At 48.6% G+C, this 19,011-nt stretch overlaps 1 protein-coding gene across 1 annotated transcript in view; it reads right to left on the bottom strand.

The window, feature by feature from the left end:
- ryr3 (ryanodine receptor 3) overlaps nucleotides 1-19,011 on the bottom strand; it is a 593,334-nt gene that overhangs the window by 102,189 nt on the left and 472,134 nt on the right. The window contains 3 exon segments of the mRNA XM_072484927.1: nucleotides 8,071-8,151; nucleotides 8,888-8,905; nucleotides 9,876-9,949. Coding sequence (XP_072341028.1) covers nucleotides 8,071-8,151; nucleotides 8,888-8,905; nucleotides 9,876-9,949 — 173 coding nt within the window.

Here is a 19,011-nt window from a genome sequence, read left to right as displayed (position 1 = left end):
CCCACAGCTCCTCCTCAATCTCCTCAGCCAGCTCTTCTTCCCATTTTCCTTTCAGCTCCTCTACCAGCGCCTCCCATCTCCTGATATATTTCGGACACTTTGCCCTCCCCGACCCACAGGATCACTCTATCCTGGATCCCCTGTGTCGGGAGCAGCGGAAATTCCCTCACCTGTTGCCTCGTAAATGCCCTCACTTGCATATATCTAAAGATATTCCCCGGGGGTAACTCATACTTTTCCTCCAGCGCTCCCAGGCTCGCAAACCCCCCGTCAATAAACAAGTCTCTCAATCTCCTAATTCCTGCCCAATGCCAGCTCTGGAACCCTCCGTCCATCCTTCCTGGGACAAACCTATGGTTATTCCTGACCGGAGACCACACCGAGGCACCCGTCACCCCCCATGTCGCCTCCATTGCCCCCAGATCCTTAAGGTTGCCACCACCACTGGGTTTGTGGTGTACCTTTTCGGGGAAAGCGGTAGCGGCGCCGTCACCAGTGCCTTTAGGCTCGTTCCTTTACAGGACGCCATCTCCAGCCTCTTCCACGCCGCCCCCTCTCCCTCCCTCATCCACTTGCAAACCATCGCCACATTGGCGGCCCTGTAATAGTCGTCCAGATTCGGCAACACCAGTCCCCCTCTGTCCCTGCTGCGCTGCAGGAACCCCTCCTTACCCTCGGGGTCTTCCCTGCCGACACAAAACTCATAACACTCCTATCTATTTTCTTAAAAAAGGCCTTAGTGATCAAAATGGGGAGACATTGAAACACAAAAAGAAACCTTGGGAGGACCATCATCTTTACCGCCTGCACTCTGCCCGCCAATGAGAGCGGCAGCATATCCCACCTCTTGAAATCCTCCTCCATCTGCTCCACCAGCCGCGTCAGATTGAGTTTGTGTAAAGTTCCCCAGCTCTTGGCTACCTGAATCCCCAAATATCGGAAGCTCCTTTCCACTCTCCTTAACGGCAGGGCGTCTATCCCTCTTCCCTGATCCCCGGGGTGTACTACGAAAAGCTCACTCTTCCCCATATTAAGCCTATATCCCGAAAAATTTCCAAACTCCCTCAATATCTGCATAACCCCTGTCATCCCCTCCACAGGATCCACCACATACAGCAGTAGGTCATCTGCGTAGAGTGACACTCGATGTTCCTCGCCCCCTCTAACCACCCCCCTCCATTTCCGAGAGTCTCTCAACGCTATGGCCAGCGGTTCAATTGCCAGCGCGAACACTAATGGGGACAGGGGGCACACCTGCCTTGTTCCCCTGTGTAATTGAAAATACTCCGATTTCTGCCGATTTGTGACTACACTTGCCACTGGGGCCCCATAGAGGAGTTTGACCCAACTGACAAACCCCTCCCCGAACCCAAATCTCCTCAACACCTCCCATAAATACTCCCACTCTACCCTATCGAATGCCTTCTCTGCATCCATCGCTACCACTATTCTGCTTTCCCCTCCGCTGGGGGCATCATTATCACCCCCAACAGCCGTCGCACGTTGACATTCAGTTGTCTCCCCTTTACAAACCCTGTCTGGTCTTCATGCACCACCCCGGGACACAATCGCTAGCACTTTTGCCAGCAACTTGGCATCTACATTTAGGAGCGAGATAGGCCTATATGACCCGCATTGCAGCGGATCTTTATCCCGCTTCAGGATTAGTGATATCGTCGCCTCCGACATTGTCGGGGATATAGTCCCCCCTTCTCTGGCCTCGTTAAAGGTTCTCGCCAGCAGCGGGGCCAACAAGTTAACATATTTCCTGTAAAATTCCACCGGGAACCTGTCTGGTCCCGGGGCCTTCCCTGTCTGCATGTTCCCCAGCCCTTCAGTCACCTCATCCACCCCAATTGGCGCCCCCAGACCTGCCACCTCCTGCTCCTCCACCCTCGGGAACCTTAGTTGGTCCAGAAACCTTTGCATCCCCTCTTTTCCCTCCGGGGGTTGGGACCTATATAGCCTCTCATAAAAGGTCTTAAACACCTCATTTACCTTCCTTGCTCTCCGCTCCGTAGTTCCCGTTTCATCCCTGACTCCCCCTATTTCCCTCGCCGCTATCCTCTTACGAAGTTGGTGGGCCAGCAGCCAGCTCGCCTTTTCCCCATATTCGTATCTCATCCCATGCCTTCCTCCACTGTGCCCCTGCCTTCCCTGTGGTCAGCAGGTCAAACTCCGTCTGAAGTCTTCGCCTCTCTCTATATAGCTCTTCGTCTGGGGCCTCCGCATACTTCCTGTCCACACTCAAAATCTCCCCCACTAATCTCTCCCTTTCTTTGCCCTCTTTTTTCTCCTTGTAAGCCCTAATGGAGATCAACTCTCCCCTAACCACCGCCTTCAGCGCTTCACATACTACCCCCACCTGGATCTCACCGTCATCATTGGCCTCCAGGTACCTCTCAATACATCCCCGCACCCTTCCACAGACCCCCTCATCTGCTAATAGTCCCACATCCAGTCGCCAGAGTGGGCGCTGTTCCCTCTCCTCTCCTAGTTCGAGATCCACCCAGAGCGGGGCATGGTCTGAAACGGCTATGGCCGAATACTCCATTCCTGCCACCCTCGAATCAGTGCCCTGCTCAAAACAAAGAAATCTATCCGGGAGTATACCTTATGGACATGGGAGAAAAAGGAGAACTCTTTGGCCAACGGCCTGGCAAATCTCCACGGATCTACTCCCCCCATTTGCTCCATGAACCCCCTGAGCACCTTGGCCGCTGCCGGCCTTCTTCCGGTCCTGGATCTAGACCGGTCTAACCCTGGATCCAGCACAGTATTGAAATCCCCCCCCATTATCAGGCTTCCCACCTCCAGGTCCGGGATACGTCCCAGCATCCGCTTCATAAATCCCGCGTCGTCCCAGTTCGGGGCATATACATTTACCAGCACGACCTCCTTTCCCTGCAATCTACCACTCACCATCATATACCTACCACCGTTGTCCACCACTATATTCCTCGCCTCGAACGACACCCGTTTCCCCACCAATATCGCCACCCCTCTATTTTTTGCATCCAACCCTGAGTATATATAGCCCTTCGTCTGGGGCTTCGTCGAGTGGAACACCTGTCCCACCCATCCTTTCCTTAACCTAACCTGATCCGCCACCTTCAGATGCGTCTCCTGAAGCATGACCACGTCTGCCTTCAGTCCTTTTAAGTGCGCGAACACTTGGGCCCTCTTAATCGGCCCATTTAGGCCTCTCACATTCCACGTGATCAGCCGGATTGGGCCCCCCCCCCCGCCGATTAGCCATCTCCTACTCTAGGCCAGTCCCCCGTCCAGGTTCCGCGCACCCACCCGTCCCCCAGGCGGCGCACTCCCATCCCGACCACCTCTTCCCTTGCCAGCTCCCTCTCGCTCCCAGCAGCAGCAACCCAGTTGACCCCCCGCCCCCCCCCCCCCCCCCCCCCTAGATCCCCATCTAGCATGGTTACTCCCCCCATGATGCTTCCGAAAGTCAGCTGACTCCAACTGACCCCGGCTTCCCCCGCTCTCTCCTTGACCCCCCCGTGTGTGGAAATCTCATCCTTCTTGCGCCTATCTTCCCGCCATCATCTCCCTAGTGCGGGAAAAACCCCGCGCTTTCCTGGATCGGCCCCGCCCCCCATGGCGCAGCTCCCCCATTCTCCACCCCCCCCCCTCAGTCCCTTTTTCCAGCGGCGCCCACATTTCTCAGTGTCCCCCCGTCAAAGAAGAGAAAAAACCCCGTCTATCGTCCCGATACTGTGAACCTCCCATTCCCCAATTTACATTTCTATACATCAACATCGTCGTCTCCCCCACAGCATCAGTCCCTCAGTTCTGGTCCAATTTCTCTTCTTCGATGAAGGTCCATGCCTCATCCGACGTTTCAAAGTAGTAATGTTTGCCTTGGTGCGTGACCCACAATCGCGCCGGCTGCAGCATCCCAAACTTTATTTTCTTCTTGTGAAGCACCGCCTTGGCCCGATTAAAGCTCGCCCTCCTTCTCGCCACCTCCGTGCTCCAGACCTGATACACTCGTATCACCGCATTCTCCCACCTGCTACTCCGTACCTTCTTGGCCCAGCTCAAAACCGCCTCTCTGTCGGTGAAGCGGTGAAATCTCACCACTATCGCCCTTGGTGGTTCTCCAGCCTTTGGTCTCCTCACAAGGACCCGGTGAGCCCCTTCCACCTCCAGGGGGCCCGAGGGGGCCTCAGCTCCCATTAGCGAATGGAACATCGTGCTCACATAAGCCCCAACGTCAGCTCCCTCCACTCCCTCGGGGAGACCCAGAATTCGGAGGTTCTTTCTCCTCGAGCTGTTCTCCAGGACTTTGAGCCTTTCGATACACCTCTTATGTAGCGCCTCGTGCGTCTCCATTTTTACCGCTAGGCCCAGAATCTCATCCTCGTTCTCAGATGCCTTCACCTTCACCCCACAGAGCTCTATCGCCTGGGCCTTTTGCGTTTCTTTTAGCCCTTCGATTGCCAACAACATCGGCGCCAGCACCTCCTTCTTTAATTCCTCCACACACCGTCGGAGGAATTCCTGCTGGTCCGGGCCCCATGTCGTCTGGGCTCCATCCGTCGCCATCTTGCTTCTTCCTTCTCTTCTCTGCCACTGCTCCAAAGAATCCTTCGCAATCTGGCCACTACCACCGATCCTTTCCATACACACCCGGGGGGACTCTTTCCTTCGTCACCCCACACTGGGTTTGGTCCAAAAAAATTTCCGTTGGGGCTCCCAAAAAGAGCCCAAAAGTCCATTAGAACGGGAGTTGCCGAAACGTGCGGCTTAGCAGTGCATCGCCGCAACCGGAAGTTATCCTACAGACTTATTTTTAACTGACCTGAGATACTTGGCTTCTGCTCACATCGCCAACTAAAACTCAACTAACTACTTTTCTGCAAAATGCCTGATGTCTTGGCTCATCCCAGTAATTACATCACCTTATCAGGCTGAAATTTAATTAACTCCACAGGAATCCCCTTAATCCAAACAACATTCCATTAGCCCAAGCTTTTTACGATGGCCGAATTGCACCCTGGCTCCCAAAATCTTTCAATCCAGGATTCTTTAAAAACACTGCTAATCCAGGCTTTTAACCCTCACTGCACCAAATACATATGATATAAGAAATCGGAAATACATACATTCATCACACTAGCTTCAGGCTTTTTAATTTTAAACTTGTATCCTTTAATTTTCTACTTCCAGTCAATGTCTAATGACCCTCTTTCAGTGAAAGCATTTATGTTTCACATTGGGGCGGGATTCTCCTGTCTCCCAGTCACATCTTTCTCCGCAGCCCGCCGCTTGCCGGTGACGGGATTCTGTCTTCCCGCTGCTCGTCAATGGGATTTCCCATTGAAGCCACTCCACATTGGGTGGGGATGGGTTCCTGGCGGAAAAAGTGAATCGCAATGGCCAGAGAATTTCAGCCATCATTTTACAGACTTGCATCACAAATGAAACAAAGTTCTTTAAAACCGTCTCTATTCCTTGCTGATCAGCTGACTATCTCTGATAAACAAATGTCCTTTTGAAGGTGTGATTTTTAAAAGTGCATGTATTGATCGGGGGTCAGGTGATGTGAGCATGGGTGCAGTTGTATTTCCACCAGTTCTGGCTCTGCTCATCTTTTAATCTGTCTTTTCATCTTTGTGCACATTTCCTTTTTGTCTTTTCTTGGTTTACAGTATATCCCGAGAATGTTTGATTGGGTTTTCTGCATGGCGGAGCAGAGTTAAAATGTTTAAATCCTCGCTTGTTTGTTGCAGCTGGAAGGAGTTGGGGTGGGGCCCTGCCTTTGGTGGCACCGTTGAATCTGAATGGACTCCCGCCTTGACGGTGTGGTGTGCATCAATGGATAATGGCTGCCTACGAAAATGCTGTTCTGGCAGGAGCTCTTGGCTCCGAGGCAAAGGCCCAATTCCAAGAGTTGCAGGTGTTTTTATGGAGGCCATGATGGCGCATGAGAAGGTTCTTGCAATAGAGGGAACACTGAACCTGGTAGAAGCCTATCACTGTACAGTCGAGTTCCTGCTGCATGGCCTGTCATCCATCCTGATGGAGTCGGGGGAGAGAGGGGGAACAGGAGAGGAGTGCTGCTGAACATGATTCCAAGGTGAGGCGGTGGAGAAGGTCCCAGCTGAGTTCGAGAATTGCGTGCCATCATTCGGGAATCTCAATCTGGAGGCTGGGCAAATTAAAATTGATGGAGCACATCTAAGTTAAAGGATGTGCAGATTAGGGTTAGGTGGATTGACCATGCTAAATTGCCCCTTACTGTCCAAAGATGTGGAGGTTAGGTGGGGTTACAGGGATAGGGCGCTTTTGGTAGGGTTGGTGCAGACTTGATGGGCCGAATGGCTTCCTTCTGCATTGTAGGGATTCTATGGATTTTATTCTATATCGTCTAAGCGTGGGATTGGTACGGTCTTCCAACCACTGGTTCTGTGTTGTCCTGTTCCGGATGTCAGTCATGAGGGGTTGGGGGTCATCCCCCATGGCCGGAGTCGAGGTTGTTGACTACCTGTGGAAGTAATGGTATCTCATGCTTTGATCATTGAATGCCATGAGAAACCTTGAAGAGTGCTCATTGATCCTGATCCTAACAAACTAACTCTACCAACTCCACCCCTCACCCCGCCCTGGCTATAGGTGGATTGGCTATGCTAAATTGCCCTTGGTATCCCCAAAAAAGGTTAGGTGGGGTTACTAGGATAGGGTGGAGGCGTGGGCTTAAGTGGGGTGCTCTTTCCAAGGGCTAGTGCAGACTCGATGGACCGAATGGCCTCCTTCTGCACTGTAAATTTTATGATTGTATGTATTGGTTCCTGATACAAATTGACAAGTGGGCTTAAGGGGGTGCTCTTTCCAAGGGCTAGTGCAGACTCGATGGGCCGAATGGCCTCCTTCTGCACTGTAAATTTTATGATTGTATGTATTGGTTCCTGATACAAATTGACAAGTGAATTACCTTAGATTAAAATGACCTCTTTAACTGCTCACAAAATATATTCTAACGTTTGTGTAGTTTAGTTTCTAATCAATGAAAGATTAATAATCACACACAAATCTTCTATTCCTCTGCTTCAGGAACAAACACTTTGCATGTGGACATACTTATTATTTCCAATATATATTACCTATCGGTTATCCTTCTATTTTCTATATATTCTACTCTCTATCCCACCTGAAAGGATTAATTATTTGCTGGGCACATTCCACATGAGTTGGATGCCTCAAGTGAGCATTATTCATGCCTATGCTGTGACTGAGATTATCTGCAGGCTATCCTACCACATGAGGCATAACATGATCCTGTCCTCAGATGGTATGCCTTCACTTTCAGAAGTGGTCCCAAGTGCAGAGCATGAGAAAAATATTTGTTGGACCTTGGAAAGGGATCAACACCAGGAACCTTGGGTGATTTATTTTTCTTTCTCTAAGGGTGCCAAGTCCAACTGCAGCACCTACACAACTAACAAGGCTTGAGTCAACTAATGCACAGTAATCCCAGGGAGTTCCTAATCAGTGTGGTTCAGCTACTTGGTTGAGCAGGTTAAGCCATTAGAGGAACCAGCCTTAATCAGATACATTAAAATCCATTCATCATTCCTTACTGGTCAGCTCGATAAATCTTCTCTCTCATTTGTCGCCAAGTCATCATTGGTAAATTTTATAATATGGCAAGGTTCAACTCACTGGTTAATACTGTGAAGAGCCAAGGATCCTAATCAATAACTCCCAGACAAGACTATTTCACAGTGGGGGAAAATAGATCATACCACGTAGTGTGAAATCTTAGTCCATTATTGTAGTGTTCGATAAACAACTTTGTTGCATAGAATTAATGGGAATACATAGTTTATTGTTGAAACTGAATCAACCGGTATCAAGAAAACTTAATTTTTTGCGCTCAACTCTGAGAAAAGATCAGTAACTTGACACTGCAGCAAGTCCAAAAACCTTTTTTTATTGTTAACGAAAGATAACATGGAAACTAAATGTGTGCCTTTCCTGCTTTCATCTTTCTTACTTGTGTTATAGAGTCAAGCAGTGATGTACTTCAGCAGATACCGGAATTAAACTCACCATCGTTATGTCCCTCACACAGCAGTTGCAAAAACCGAAACAAATCCTGTGTAAATTCATCATTCTGCAATACTTTTTCACCTGGGAAGAATAAAAGAAAAATGATAGCCGGATAGTGAAAGAATTCCCAGCACTTGACACACCACTACCAAAATTAATTGTAATCGGTATTTACTGAATCATGAATGTTAACAACTGCACACAACATTCTAAACCAAAATCATTCCACATGACATTATTCTCAGGTTGTGCATTCATTTAAATGCCTTTCTTAATTGTACAAAACCTGAATTATGTCAGAACTAATTTTATATTTTTACAGGTAAAATTCATATCACAATTGAGTTTCTAGCACATCCTTGCACAAGATTAACTTGTGTACTCTGCATTGGTTGTTTGATCAACAATAAATACAAATGCAAAGTTAATGCAAATATAGATTTAGAATTTTGATGTTGTAAAATAAACATAGAAATGTTCCACTGTGCATACAAAAGGATTTGAAATTGAAACCAAAGCATTATTTAAAGAACATAATCTTTGTATCAACCTTATATTTAAGTGCATTCTTTATTGACAGACATCAGTCAACTTCCATTCCAAGAATTCTAAATATACAAACATTTTCAAATGTTATCCTAAACACAAGCCACACAATAAGCAGTTTCAATGGACCAGAAAAAAAGCTGTCTTTTTACATCCTGTCACAGAATGATTATGTCCACATTTGAAATATGAACCATGGTTAATATTTTTTTCTAGTCCACATTTTGTCAGTTTTGCCATTCAAAAGTCAAGATCCAAACCATGTATTTACCATGTTCACGAACAATGACTGTGGATCAATGGTTTTAGGGTTCGAGGGAGAGGAGAAAAATGTGAGTAAATGGTTTATTAATGAAACATTTTTTTTAAAAAAAGAAGCATTAATCATAAAAAATATGACGAACTTGTAAGACTACAAGTTAAAATCAACAATGAGCACATAATTATTGTGAAATAATGACAGTACAATACAAGAATGATGATTTCTGGGAAATAATGGGCTAAATTTGAGGTTCCAGGATTGATTCCAGTTCAGGAACCTGGATGCGGCCATGGCGGGACCCAGGAGGAGATTAACAAGGTGGTAATCAATGAAGAGGCTGTCTCCATGTGTCCCGAGAAGACCAATGGGAACGCCCCAGGCTTTGAGTGGCGAACAGCCAAGTAGGGGACTGTAATGGCACCTCAAGATGGAGGTGTCCTCTGAAAATTTGTAAATGGATCAGGATATCCTGTGGCTACAGCTGTCAGGCCATTACTTAGGAGGGGCAAATCCTTCCATGGGAAGGCCAGAGGCCATGGCTGTGGCCTATGCCGTTCACTGGATTTATGCTGAGCTGCTGTTGGTTGGGTGGACACAAACGTTCTATCTATGGGCTCCAGCCACATGGTACCAGCCTCCCCGAACAGGTGCCAGAATGTGGCGACTAGGGGCTTTTCACAGTAACTTCATTTGAAGCCTACTTGTGACAATAAGCGATTTTCATTTCATTTCACGGTGGGAGGGAGAGCATCCACTGTCTGGAAAATCCAGATGGCATAAAAAGAGTGGCACTTCAATTGGCTTCCAGCCACTGGAGCATGAACATACCAGCCGACCGGCACGGTGGCCAGTAGCCAGAAATTGTTGGCATGCCCGCCTCCAAATTTGCCTTTGCCTCGAGATGAAAATTCTGCCTAATGTGCTAACAACTGTGACTATTTGTAAGATAAGCTGTCTCATTATTGTTCTGTTGCAAGATAACAGATGCCATTCTTACGTGTTCCATCTTCAGTCACCATTCCCAAACCTTCGGCTTTGTTTTGTCTCTCAAAAGCATTCAAGTCAAGAATACTGGAAGTGTAAGAAGAAATAAAAGGAGAAGATTTGCTGCTTGCATTATGGATAGATTGTGACATCAGGATATTTGGCTGCTTCTTCAGTAACACATACTTTCACAACACATTAAAGACCATGGGTGTAGGGGCAGCACGGTGGCACAGCTGCCTCATGGCGCCGAGGTCCCAGGTTCGATCCAGGGCCGGGTCACTGTGGGTTTCGCCCCCACCACCCAAAGATGTGCAGGTTAGGTTGATTGGCCACGCTAAATTGCCCCTTAATTGGAAAAAATAAATTGGGTATTCTAAATTTATATTAAAAAAAGACCATGGGCAGGATTTTCCAGCTGTCCTCGAGGGCGGCAGAGTGTGAACAAAGGGAGACACCATTGACTCCGCTCCACAAAACATGCCACGGGAGTGTGGAAAATCCTGCCCAACATCTAAAGGTATTTTTCAGAAACATTCTTTCATGGCATGTGAGCGTCACCAGTAAAGCCATAATTTGTTGCCCATCCCTAATCATTCAGTGATACTGAATCAAAAATCACTTAAGAATAATGTAAAACTTGGAAATGACTGTTCCTGGCCTGAACCACTGAGACCCAGTTTAAGGACCAGTTCCAATAATTTTCAGATTTTACTGGTATTTCCTACTTGCAGAGGGGGGGTCTCCATAATTTGCCTAAGCTTGCAACTTGGAGAGGATGTTCCAGTTTTGCTGAAGGTACAATAAACCACCAAGGCGCAAACAATCACCACCTCATGAGGGAGATGGCTGCCAGAGAGAGTTACCATTACATTTAATCCAGTCAATACGGGTCCATCATTTTCAGAATTTCAGAATTTAAAAGTCGAAACTAAAAAAAAGACATCAGTAAAAGTCATCACAAAACTGTCTGATTGTGGGACTTCTGGGGCAGGATTCTCCGATCCCCCCGACGGGTCGGAGAATCGCTGGGGGCTAGCGTGAATCCTGCCGCCGCCGTGTCCCGAAGTCTCTGCCACCAGAGATTCGGCGGGGGCGGGAATCGCGCCCCGCCGGTCGGCGGGCCCACCCCCGCCGATTCTTCGGCCTGGGATGGGCCGAAGTCCCGCTGCTGGAATGCCTGTCCCGCCAGCGTGGATTAAACCACCTTTTGAACGGCGGGACAAGGCGGCGTGGGCGGGCTCCGGGGTCCTGGGGAGAGTGCGGGGCGATCTGGACCCGGGGGGGGTGCCCCCACGGTGGCCTGGCCCGCGATCGGGGCCTACTGATCTGCGGGCGGGCCTGTGCCGTGGGGGCACTCTTTTCTTCCGCCTTCGCCATGGTCTTCACTATGGCGGAGGCGGAAGAGACCCCCTCCCCTGCGCATGCACGGGGATGACGTCAGCAGCCGCTGACGCTCCCGCGCATGCGCGGATCCGCATCGCCTGGCGAAGACCTTTCGGCCCCAGCTCGCCTGGCGCCAAAGGCCTTTCCCGCCAGCCGGTGGAGCAGAAACCGCTCAAGGTGAGGGTTTGGCCCCTAAAGGTGCGGAGAGTTCCGCAGCTTTGGGGCGGCCCGACGCTGGAGTGGTTCCCGCCACTCCATCACGCCGAGACCCCCCGTCCCGCCGGGTAGGGGAGAATCCCACCCCTGGTGGCGGCCATGGAGTGAGTGGTCACACACAGGGCAGCTCTGGCTCAAAAGCGTTGATTTGAGCTCTTTTTACCCCAAAACAGGAGAATATTGACGGGAAAGTGAAGCTGAAGGTGTGGAGGACAAATTCCCCCCAGGAGTGGCATGTCTGCTGGCTATCTGACCCGGCAGAAGAAGGTTAAACACCTGGCCAAGGAACTGGAAGAGACGGGTAGCTTTGTGATTAGCGCAATTGCTTCACAGCTCCAGGGTCCCAGGTTCGATTCCCGGCCTGGGTCACTGTCTGTGCGGAGTCTGCACGTTCTCCCAGTGTGTGCGTAGGTTTCCTCCGGGTGCTCCGGTTTCCTCCCACTGTCCAAAGATGTGCAGGTTAGGTGGATTGGCCATGCTAAATTGGCCTTAGTGTCCAAAATTGCCCTTAGTGTTGGGTAGGGTTGCTGGGTTATGGGGATAGGGTGGGGGTGTGGGCTTGGGTGGAGTGCTCTTTTCAAGAGCCGGTGCAGACTCAATGGGCCGAATGGCCTCCTTCTGCACTGTAAATTCTATGATCTATGACCTGTGGCGCAGCTGCAATTCGAAAGATGGCGGAGGGGGAAGGGTTGTCGCATGCTGAAAACCCCCAGGTGGAGCAGTTGATGGTGTTCATCAGAGAGGACTTCCGCCAGCAACGAAAGGAGATGTAGGAAGGCCGATCGGAGGCCATCGAAGGAGCGGTTGCTCCCCTGAAAGGCTCGATGGAAAGAGGTGAGAAGTGTTTGGAGGTACAGGGGTCGCAGATCCGGGAGATGGAGAGGGTGATGTCGGATCACAGTGATCGGGTGGTGGCATTGGAGGTGGAGACGGGGCTCCTAGGGGACCTTTGTAAGTCGCTAAGGGTAAAGGTAGAGGATCAGAAGAATAGTTCTAGAAGGCAGAACCTGCGAATCATAGAATTTACAGTGCAGAAGGAGGCCATTCAGCCCATCGAGTCAGCCTGCCTGGAGGTGTGGAAGGCACGAGTGCTACGAGATCTAAAAGCAGGTGGGGGAGGGGAGGGGAGTCAATTCAGGACAGTTTAAAAAGAGCAACTTGTAAACTCACTCCCAGTGAGCCAGAGAAGACACAGCCAGAGTGAGACAGAACCAAGAGTGAGTTTGGGAATTTGAATCTAGATGAGAATCGAATCCAATCAAATCGGTAAGGCAGTTCCTTTTATATTTCAGGAGTTTAAATTAATTTAAATTAATCTAGAATTGTGCAGTGTAGGTTAACAAGGGCTGCCCCACCCACTCGCATAACTGGTTGGCAGTTAGGGGTCAGTCACTTAAATTTACCTTGATCTAAAAGCAGGTGGGGGAGGGGAGTCAACTCAGGCCAATTTAAAAAGAGCAACTTGTAACTCACTCCCAGTGAGTTCTCCCAGTGAGCCAGAGAAGACACAGCCAGAGTGAGACACCAAAGAGTGAGTTTGGGAATTTGAATCTAGGTGGGAATTCAAAGCTAGATGGGGAGGAAGTGCTTGTTATCCCTGGTAAGTGACTGGTAAGTAGTGTTTCTGTTTTTCTGTTTCTTTTCATTGGTATATTTATTTTATTTTTTCTTTGTTATTTATTTATTATTTTAATTTTGGGGGGGAAATTGTAATTGTTGAAGTTAACCGAAGGTTTAAGACATGGCATGACATCTTAGACCAGTGTCATGCTCCTCGTGTGCGATGTGGGAGCTCAGGGACACGTCCACTGTCCCTGGCTCCTTCACGTGCAAGAAGTGTGTCCAGTTGCAGCTCCTGTTAGACCGCTTGGCGGCTCTGGAGCTGCGGATGGACTCACTTTGGAGCATCCGCGAGGCTGAGGACGTCGTGGATAGCACGTTTAGCGAGTTGGTCACACCGCAGGTGAAAGGTACTGAGGGAGATAGAAAATGGGTGACCAAAAGACAGAGCAAGAGTAGGAAGGCAGTGCAGGTGTCCTCTGCGGTCATCTCCCTGCAAAACAGATATACCGCTTTGGATACTGTTGAAGGAGATAGCTCACCAGGGGAAGGCAGCAGCAGCCAGGTTCATGGCACCGTGGCTGGCTCTGCTGTGCAGCTGGGCAGGAAGAAGAATGGCAGGGCTCTAGTGATAGGGGATTCAATTGTAAGGGGAATAGACAGGCGGTTCTGCGGACGCAATCGAGACCCCAGGATGGTATGTTCTGGGGGGGGGAGGGAGGGTGAACAGCCAGCTGTCATGGTGCACATAGGCACCAACGATATAGGTAAAAAATGGGACGAGGTCCTACAAGCTGAATTTAGGGAGTTAGGAGTTAAACTAAAAAGTAGGACCTCAAAGGTAGTAATCTCAGGATTGCTACCAGTGCCACGAGCTAGTCAGAGTAGGAATGTCAGGATAGATAGGATGAATGCGTGGCTCGAGAGATGGTGCAAGATGGAGGGATTCAAATTCCTGGGACATTGGAACGGGTTCTGGGGGAGGTGGGACCAGTACAAACCGGACGGTCTGCACCTGGGCAGGACTGGAATCGATGTCCTGGGGGGGCGTTTGCTAGAGCTGTTGGGGAGAGTTTAAACTAATGTGGCAGGGGGATGGTAACCGATGCAGGAAGTTGGAAGGTAGTAAAACAGGGACAGAAACAAAAGGCAGTAAGGGGGAAAGTGTAAGGCAGAGAAGCCATAGTCAAAAATCAAAAAGGACGACAGTCCAAGGTACATTGACTGAGGGGAGCTCAGTGAATAGGAGCAGGAATACTAAAAGGAATAAAACGGGAAGTGAAAACAGTAATGGTAAACGACGCGGCAGGTTGTTACATGAAGATATGGGTTCAACGACAAGGAAAATTAGGAGAAAGGTTAAGATGAAATATAACTTAGGAGAGGTTACTGATCGAGGTGTTAAGATTCAGAACAGAGGTAAAAAAGCCAACATAAGTGTACTTTGCCTGAATGCTCGTAGTATTCGGAATAAGGTAAATGAGTTGATGGCGCAAATCATCGTGAATGACTATGATTTAGTGGCCATTACTGAAACATGGTTAAAGGATGGTCACGACTGGGAGTTAAATATCCGAGGGTATCAAACTATTCGGAAGGACAGAGTGGATGGTAAGGGAGGTGGTGTAGCTCTGTTATTTAAGGATGACATCCGGGCAACAGTAAGGGATGACATCGGTGCTATGGAGGATAAGGTTGAATCCATTTGGGTGGAAATCAGGAATAGTAAGGCGAAAAAGTCACTGATAGGAATAGTCTATAGGCCACCAAATAGTCACATTATGGTGGGGCAGGCAATAAACAAAGAAATAACTGATGCATGTAGAAATGGTACAGCAGTTATCATGGGGGATTTTAATCTACATGTCGATTGGTTTAACCAGGTTGGTCAAGGCAGCCTTGGGGAGGAGTTTATAGAATGTATCCGCGATAGTTTCCTAGAACAGTATGTAATGGAACCTACGAGGGAACAAGCGGGCCTAGATCTGGTCCTGTGTAATGAGACAGGATTGAGTCAGGATCTCATAGTTAGGGATCCTCTCGGAAGGAGCGATCACAATATGGTGGAATTTAAAATATAGATGGAGGGTGAGAAGGTAAAATCAAGCACTAGTGTTTTGTGTTTAAACAAAGGAGATTACAATGGGATGAGAGAAGAACTAGCTAAGGTAGACTGGGAGCAAAGAAGTTATGGTGAAACAGTTGAGGAACAGTGGAGAACCTACCAAGTGATTTTTCACAGTGCTCAGCAAAGGTTTATGCCAACAAAAAGGAAGGACGGTAGAAAGAGGGAAAATCAACCCTGGATATCTAAGGAAATAAGGGAGAGTATCAAATTGAAGGAAAAAGCATACAAAGTAGCAAAGATCAGTGGGAGACTAGAGGACTGGGAAATCTTTAGGGGGCTACAGAAAGCTACTAAAAAAGCTATAAAGAAGAGTAAGATAGATTATGAGAGTAAACTTGCTCAGAATATAAAAGCAGATAGTAAAGTTTCTACAAATATATAAAACAAAAAAGAGTGGCTAAGGTAAATATTGGTCCTTTAGAGGATGAGAAGGGAGATTTAATAATGGGAGATGAGGAAATGGCTGAGGAACTGAACAGGTTTTTTGGGTCGGTCTTCACAGTGGAAGACACAAATAACATGCCAGTGACTGATGGAAATGAGGCTATGACAGGTGAGGACCTTGAGAGGATTGTTATCACGAAGGAGGTAGTGATGGGCAAGCTAATGGGGCTAAAGGTAGACAAGTCTCCTGGCCCTGATGGAATGCATCCCAGAGTGCTAAAAGAGATGGCTAGGGAAATTGCAAATGCACTAGTGATAATTTACCAAAAGTCACTAGACTCTGGGGTGGTCCCGGCGGATTGGAAATTAGCAAACGTGACACCACTGTTTAAAAAAGGAGGTAGGCAGAAAGCAGGTAATTATAGGCCAGTGAGCTTAACTTCGGTAGTAGGGAAGATGCTGGAATCTATCATCAAGGAAGAAATAGCGAGGCATCTGGATGGAAATTGTCCCATTGGGCAGACGCAGCATGGGCTCATAAAGGGCAGGTCGTGCCTAGCTAATTTGGTGGAATTCTTTGAGGACATTAACAGTGCAGTAGATAACGGGGAGCCAATGGATGCGGTATGTCTGGATTTCCAGAAAGCCTTTGACAAGGTGCCACACAAAAGGTTGTTGCATGAGATAAAGATGCATGGCATTAAGGGGAAAGTAGTAGCATGGATAGAGGATTGGTTAATTAATAGAAAGCAAAGAGTGGGGATTAATGGGTGTTTCTCTGGTTGGCAACCAGTAGCTAGTGGTGTCCCTCAGGGATCAGTGTTGGGCCCACAACTGTTCACAATTTACATAGATGATTTGGAGTTGGGGACCAAGGACAATGTGTCCAAGTTTGCAGACGACACTAAGATAAGTGGTAAAGCAAAAAGTGCAGAGGATACTGGAAGTCTGCAGAGGGATTTGGATAGGCTAAGTGAATGGGCTCGGGTCTGGCAGATGGAATACAATGTTGACAAATGTGAGGTTATCCATTTTGGTCGGAATAATAGCAAAAGGGATTATTATTTAAATGATAAAATATTAAAACATGCTGCTGTGCAGAGAGACCTGGGTGTGCTAGTGCATGAGTCGCAAAAAGTTGGTTTACAGGTGCAACAGGTGATTAAGAAGGCAAATGGAATTTTGTCCTTCATTGCTAGAGGGATGGAGTTTAAGACTAGGGAGGTCATGCTGCAATTGTATAAGGTGTTAGTGAGGCTACACCTGGAGTATTGTGTTCAGTTTTGGTCTCTTTACTTGAGAAAGGACGTACTGGCACTGGAGGGTGTGAAGAGGAGATTCACTAGGTTAATCCCAGAGCTGAAGGGGTTGGATTACGAGGAGAGGTTGAGTAGACTGGGACTGTACTCGTTGGAATTTAGAAGGATGAGGGGGGATCTTATAGAAACATATAAGATTATGAAGGGAATAGATAGGATAGATGCGGGCAGGTTGTTTCCACTGGAGTGTGCAAGCAGAACTCGAGGGCATAGCCTCAAAATGAGGGGAAGTAGATTTAGGACTGAGTTTAGGAGGAACTTCTTCACCCAAAGGGTTGTGAATCTATGGAATTCCTTGCCCAGTGAAGCAGTAGAGGCTCCTTCATTAAATGTTTTTAAGATAAAGATAGATAGTTTTTTGAAGAATAAAGGGATTAAGGGTTATGGTGTTCGGGCCGGAAAGTGGAGCTGAGTCCACAAAAGATCAGCCATGATCTCATTGAATGGTGGAGCAGGCTCGAGGGGCCAGATGGCCTACTCCTGCTCCTAGTTCTTATGAGATACATCTTGAGGATGCTGGTGGGGCTGGTGGTGGAGGGGATGCTGGACAAGGTCCCAGAGGTGGATAGAGCACACAGGTCTCCAAGGCAGAAGCCGAGAGTGGGGGAGCCGCTGCGGGCGGTGATTGTGAGGCTCCACAAGTCTATGGAGAAGGAGAAGGTCGGGCAGCATGGTAGCACAGTGGTTAGCACTGTGGCTTCACAGTGCCAGGGTCCCAGGTTCGATTCCCAGTTGGGTCACTGTTTCTGTCGAGTCTGCACATTCTCCCCGTGTCTGCGTGGGTTTCCTCCGGGTGCTCCGGTTTCCTCCCACTTGTCCCGAAAGACGTGCTGTTAGGTAATTTGGACATTCAGAATTCTCTCTCTGTGTACCCGGATTGTGGCGACTAGGGGCTTTTCACGGTAACTTCATTGCAATGTAAGTCTACTTGTGACAATAAAGGTTATTATAAAGATCTTGCAGTGGGCCAGGGAGAAGCGGAACTGTGAATGCGGGTGGATCAAGGTCCGAATTTATCAGGACATTGGAGTGGAGCTGACAGAAAGGCATGCTGGGTTCAAAGTCCAAAGTGGCTTTTTAATCGAAGGTAGATCCAGTTTGGGATGCTGTACCCGGCGAAACTGTGGGTAACTTTTGAAGGCTGGGAGTACCATTTTGAAACCCCAGAGGAGGCAATGATTTTATTATGAGATCATAAACTGGGGATGAACTGAACATTGATGGGAGACGGAGGAGTTGGAACAATGGAGTTCGGAAGATGCGGGTAGTGTGGGGACTGAGGAGTTTCTTCCCAGATGGGGATTTTATTGTTGCGATTATTTGTTACGTGGCAATAAGTTTGTCAGGGGGCAATTCCGCCGCCCCCCTCCCCCCCCACCCCGTGATGGCTGTGGATTTGTCTTTATTTGGGTGGGGGTGGGGGAGTTCCACAGGGAGCCGTTTGCACAGACCAGGGAGGAAAAGGGGGGATTAGGTAAGAGGAGCCTTCGGGTAGGAGCTGCCACGCTGGCAGGTAATGCTGGTGAATGGACATGCGGTGGGGAAGATGGCCGCGAGGCTTGGGGGGGAGGGGAATTGCGTGGCAGTGTTGGAGGAACAGTGTGGTCATGGATGAAGAAAAGGGACATCTTGGATCGGCCCGGTTTAGGGTGAAATTAAAAGGGAGGATGGCAGACAGTAGAGGGGAATGGAGGTGCAAGCCTCCGGTAAGGTTCATAACATGGAACGTGCAAGGGCTGCACGGTTCGGTGGAGAGATCTTGGGTTTTTGCGCACTTAAGGAGCTTGATGCCGGGGGTGGTCTTCCTGCAGGAGATGCACCTCTGCGTAAAGGACCAGGTTAGATTGAGCAAGGGATGGGTGAGCCAGGTATACTACTCGGGGTTTGATTCAAAGTCGCGGGAGTGTGCCCATTATGTTGAGTAAAAAGACAGTGTTTGTAAGTGCCCAGGAAATGCAGGATCCAGGGGGGAGATAAGTGATGGTGCACAGGGAGCTGGAGCGGAGGCCAGTGGTGCGAGTGAATGTGTATGCACTGAATTGGGATGACACTCCTTCTCGTGTACAAAGTATACTCCAGAATTGATTTTTTTTGTGGTGAGCGAGAGGTGTTGGTGTGGTTGGTGGGGGCAGAGTATGCGGGAATCACAATTTCTT

The sequence above is a fragment of the Scyliorhinus torazame genome, chromosome 2 (assembly GCF_047496885.1).
Source record: "Scyliorhinus torazame isolate Kashiwa2021f chromosome 2, sScyTor2.1, whole genome shotgun sequence".
NCBI classification, from domain to species: Eukaryota; Metazoa; Chordata; class Chondrichthyes; order Carcharhiniformes; family Scyliorhinidae; genus Scyliorhinus; species Scyliorhinus torazame.
The sequence above is the reverse complement of the archived record's forward strand: the minus strand, read 5'-3'. Positions and strand labels throughout refer to the sequence as shown.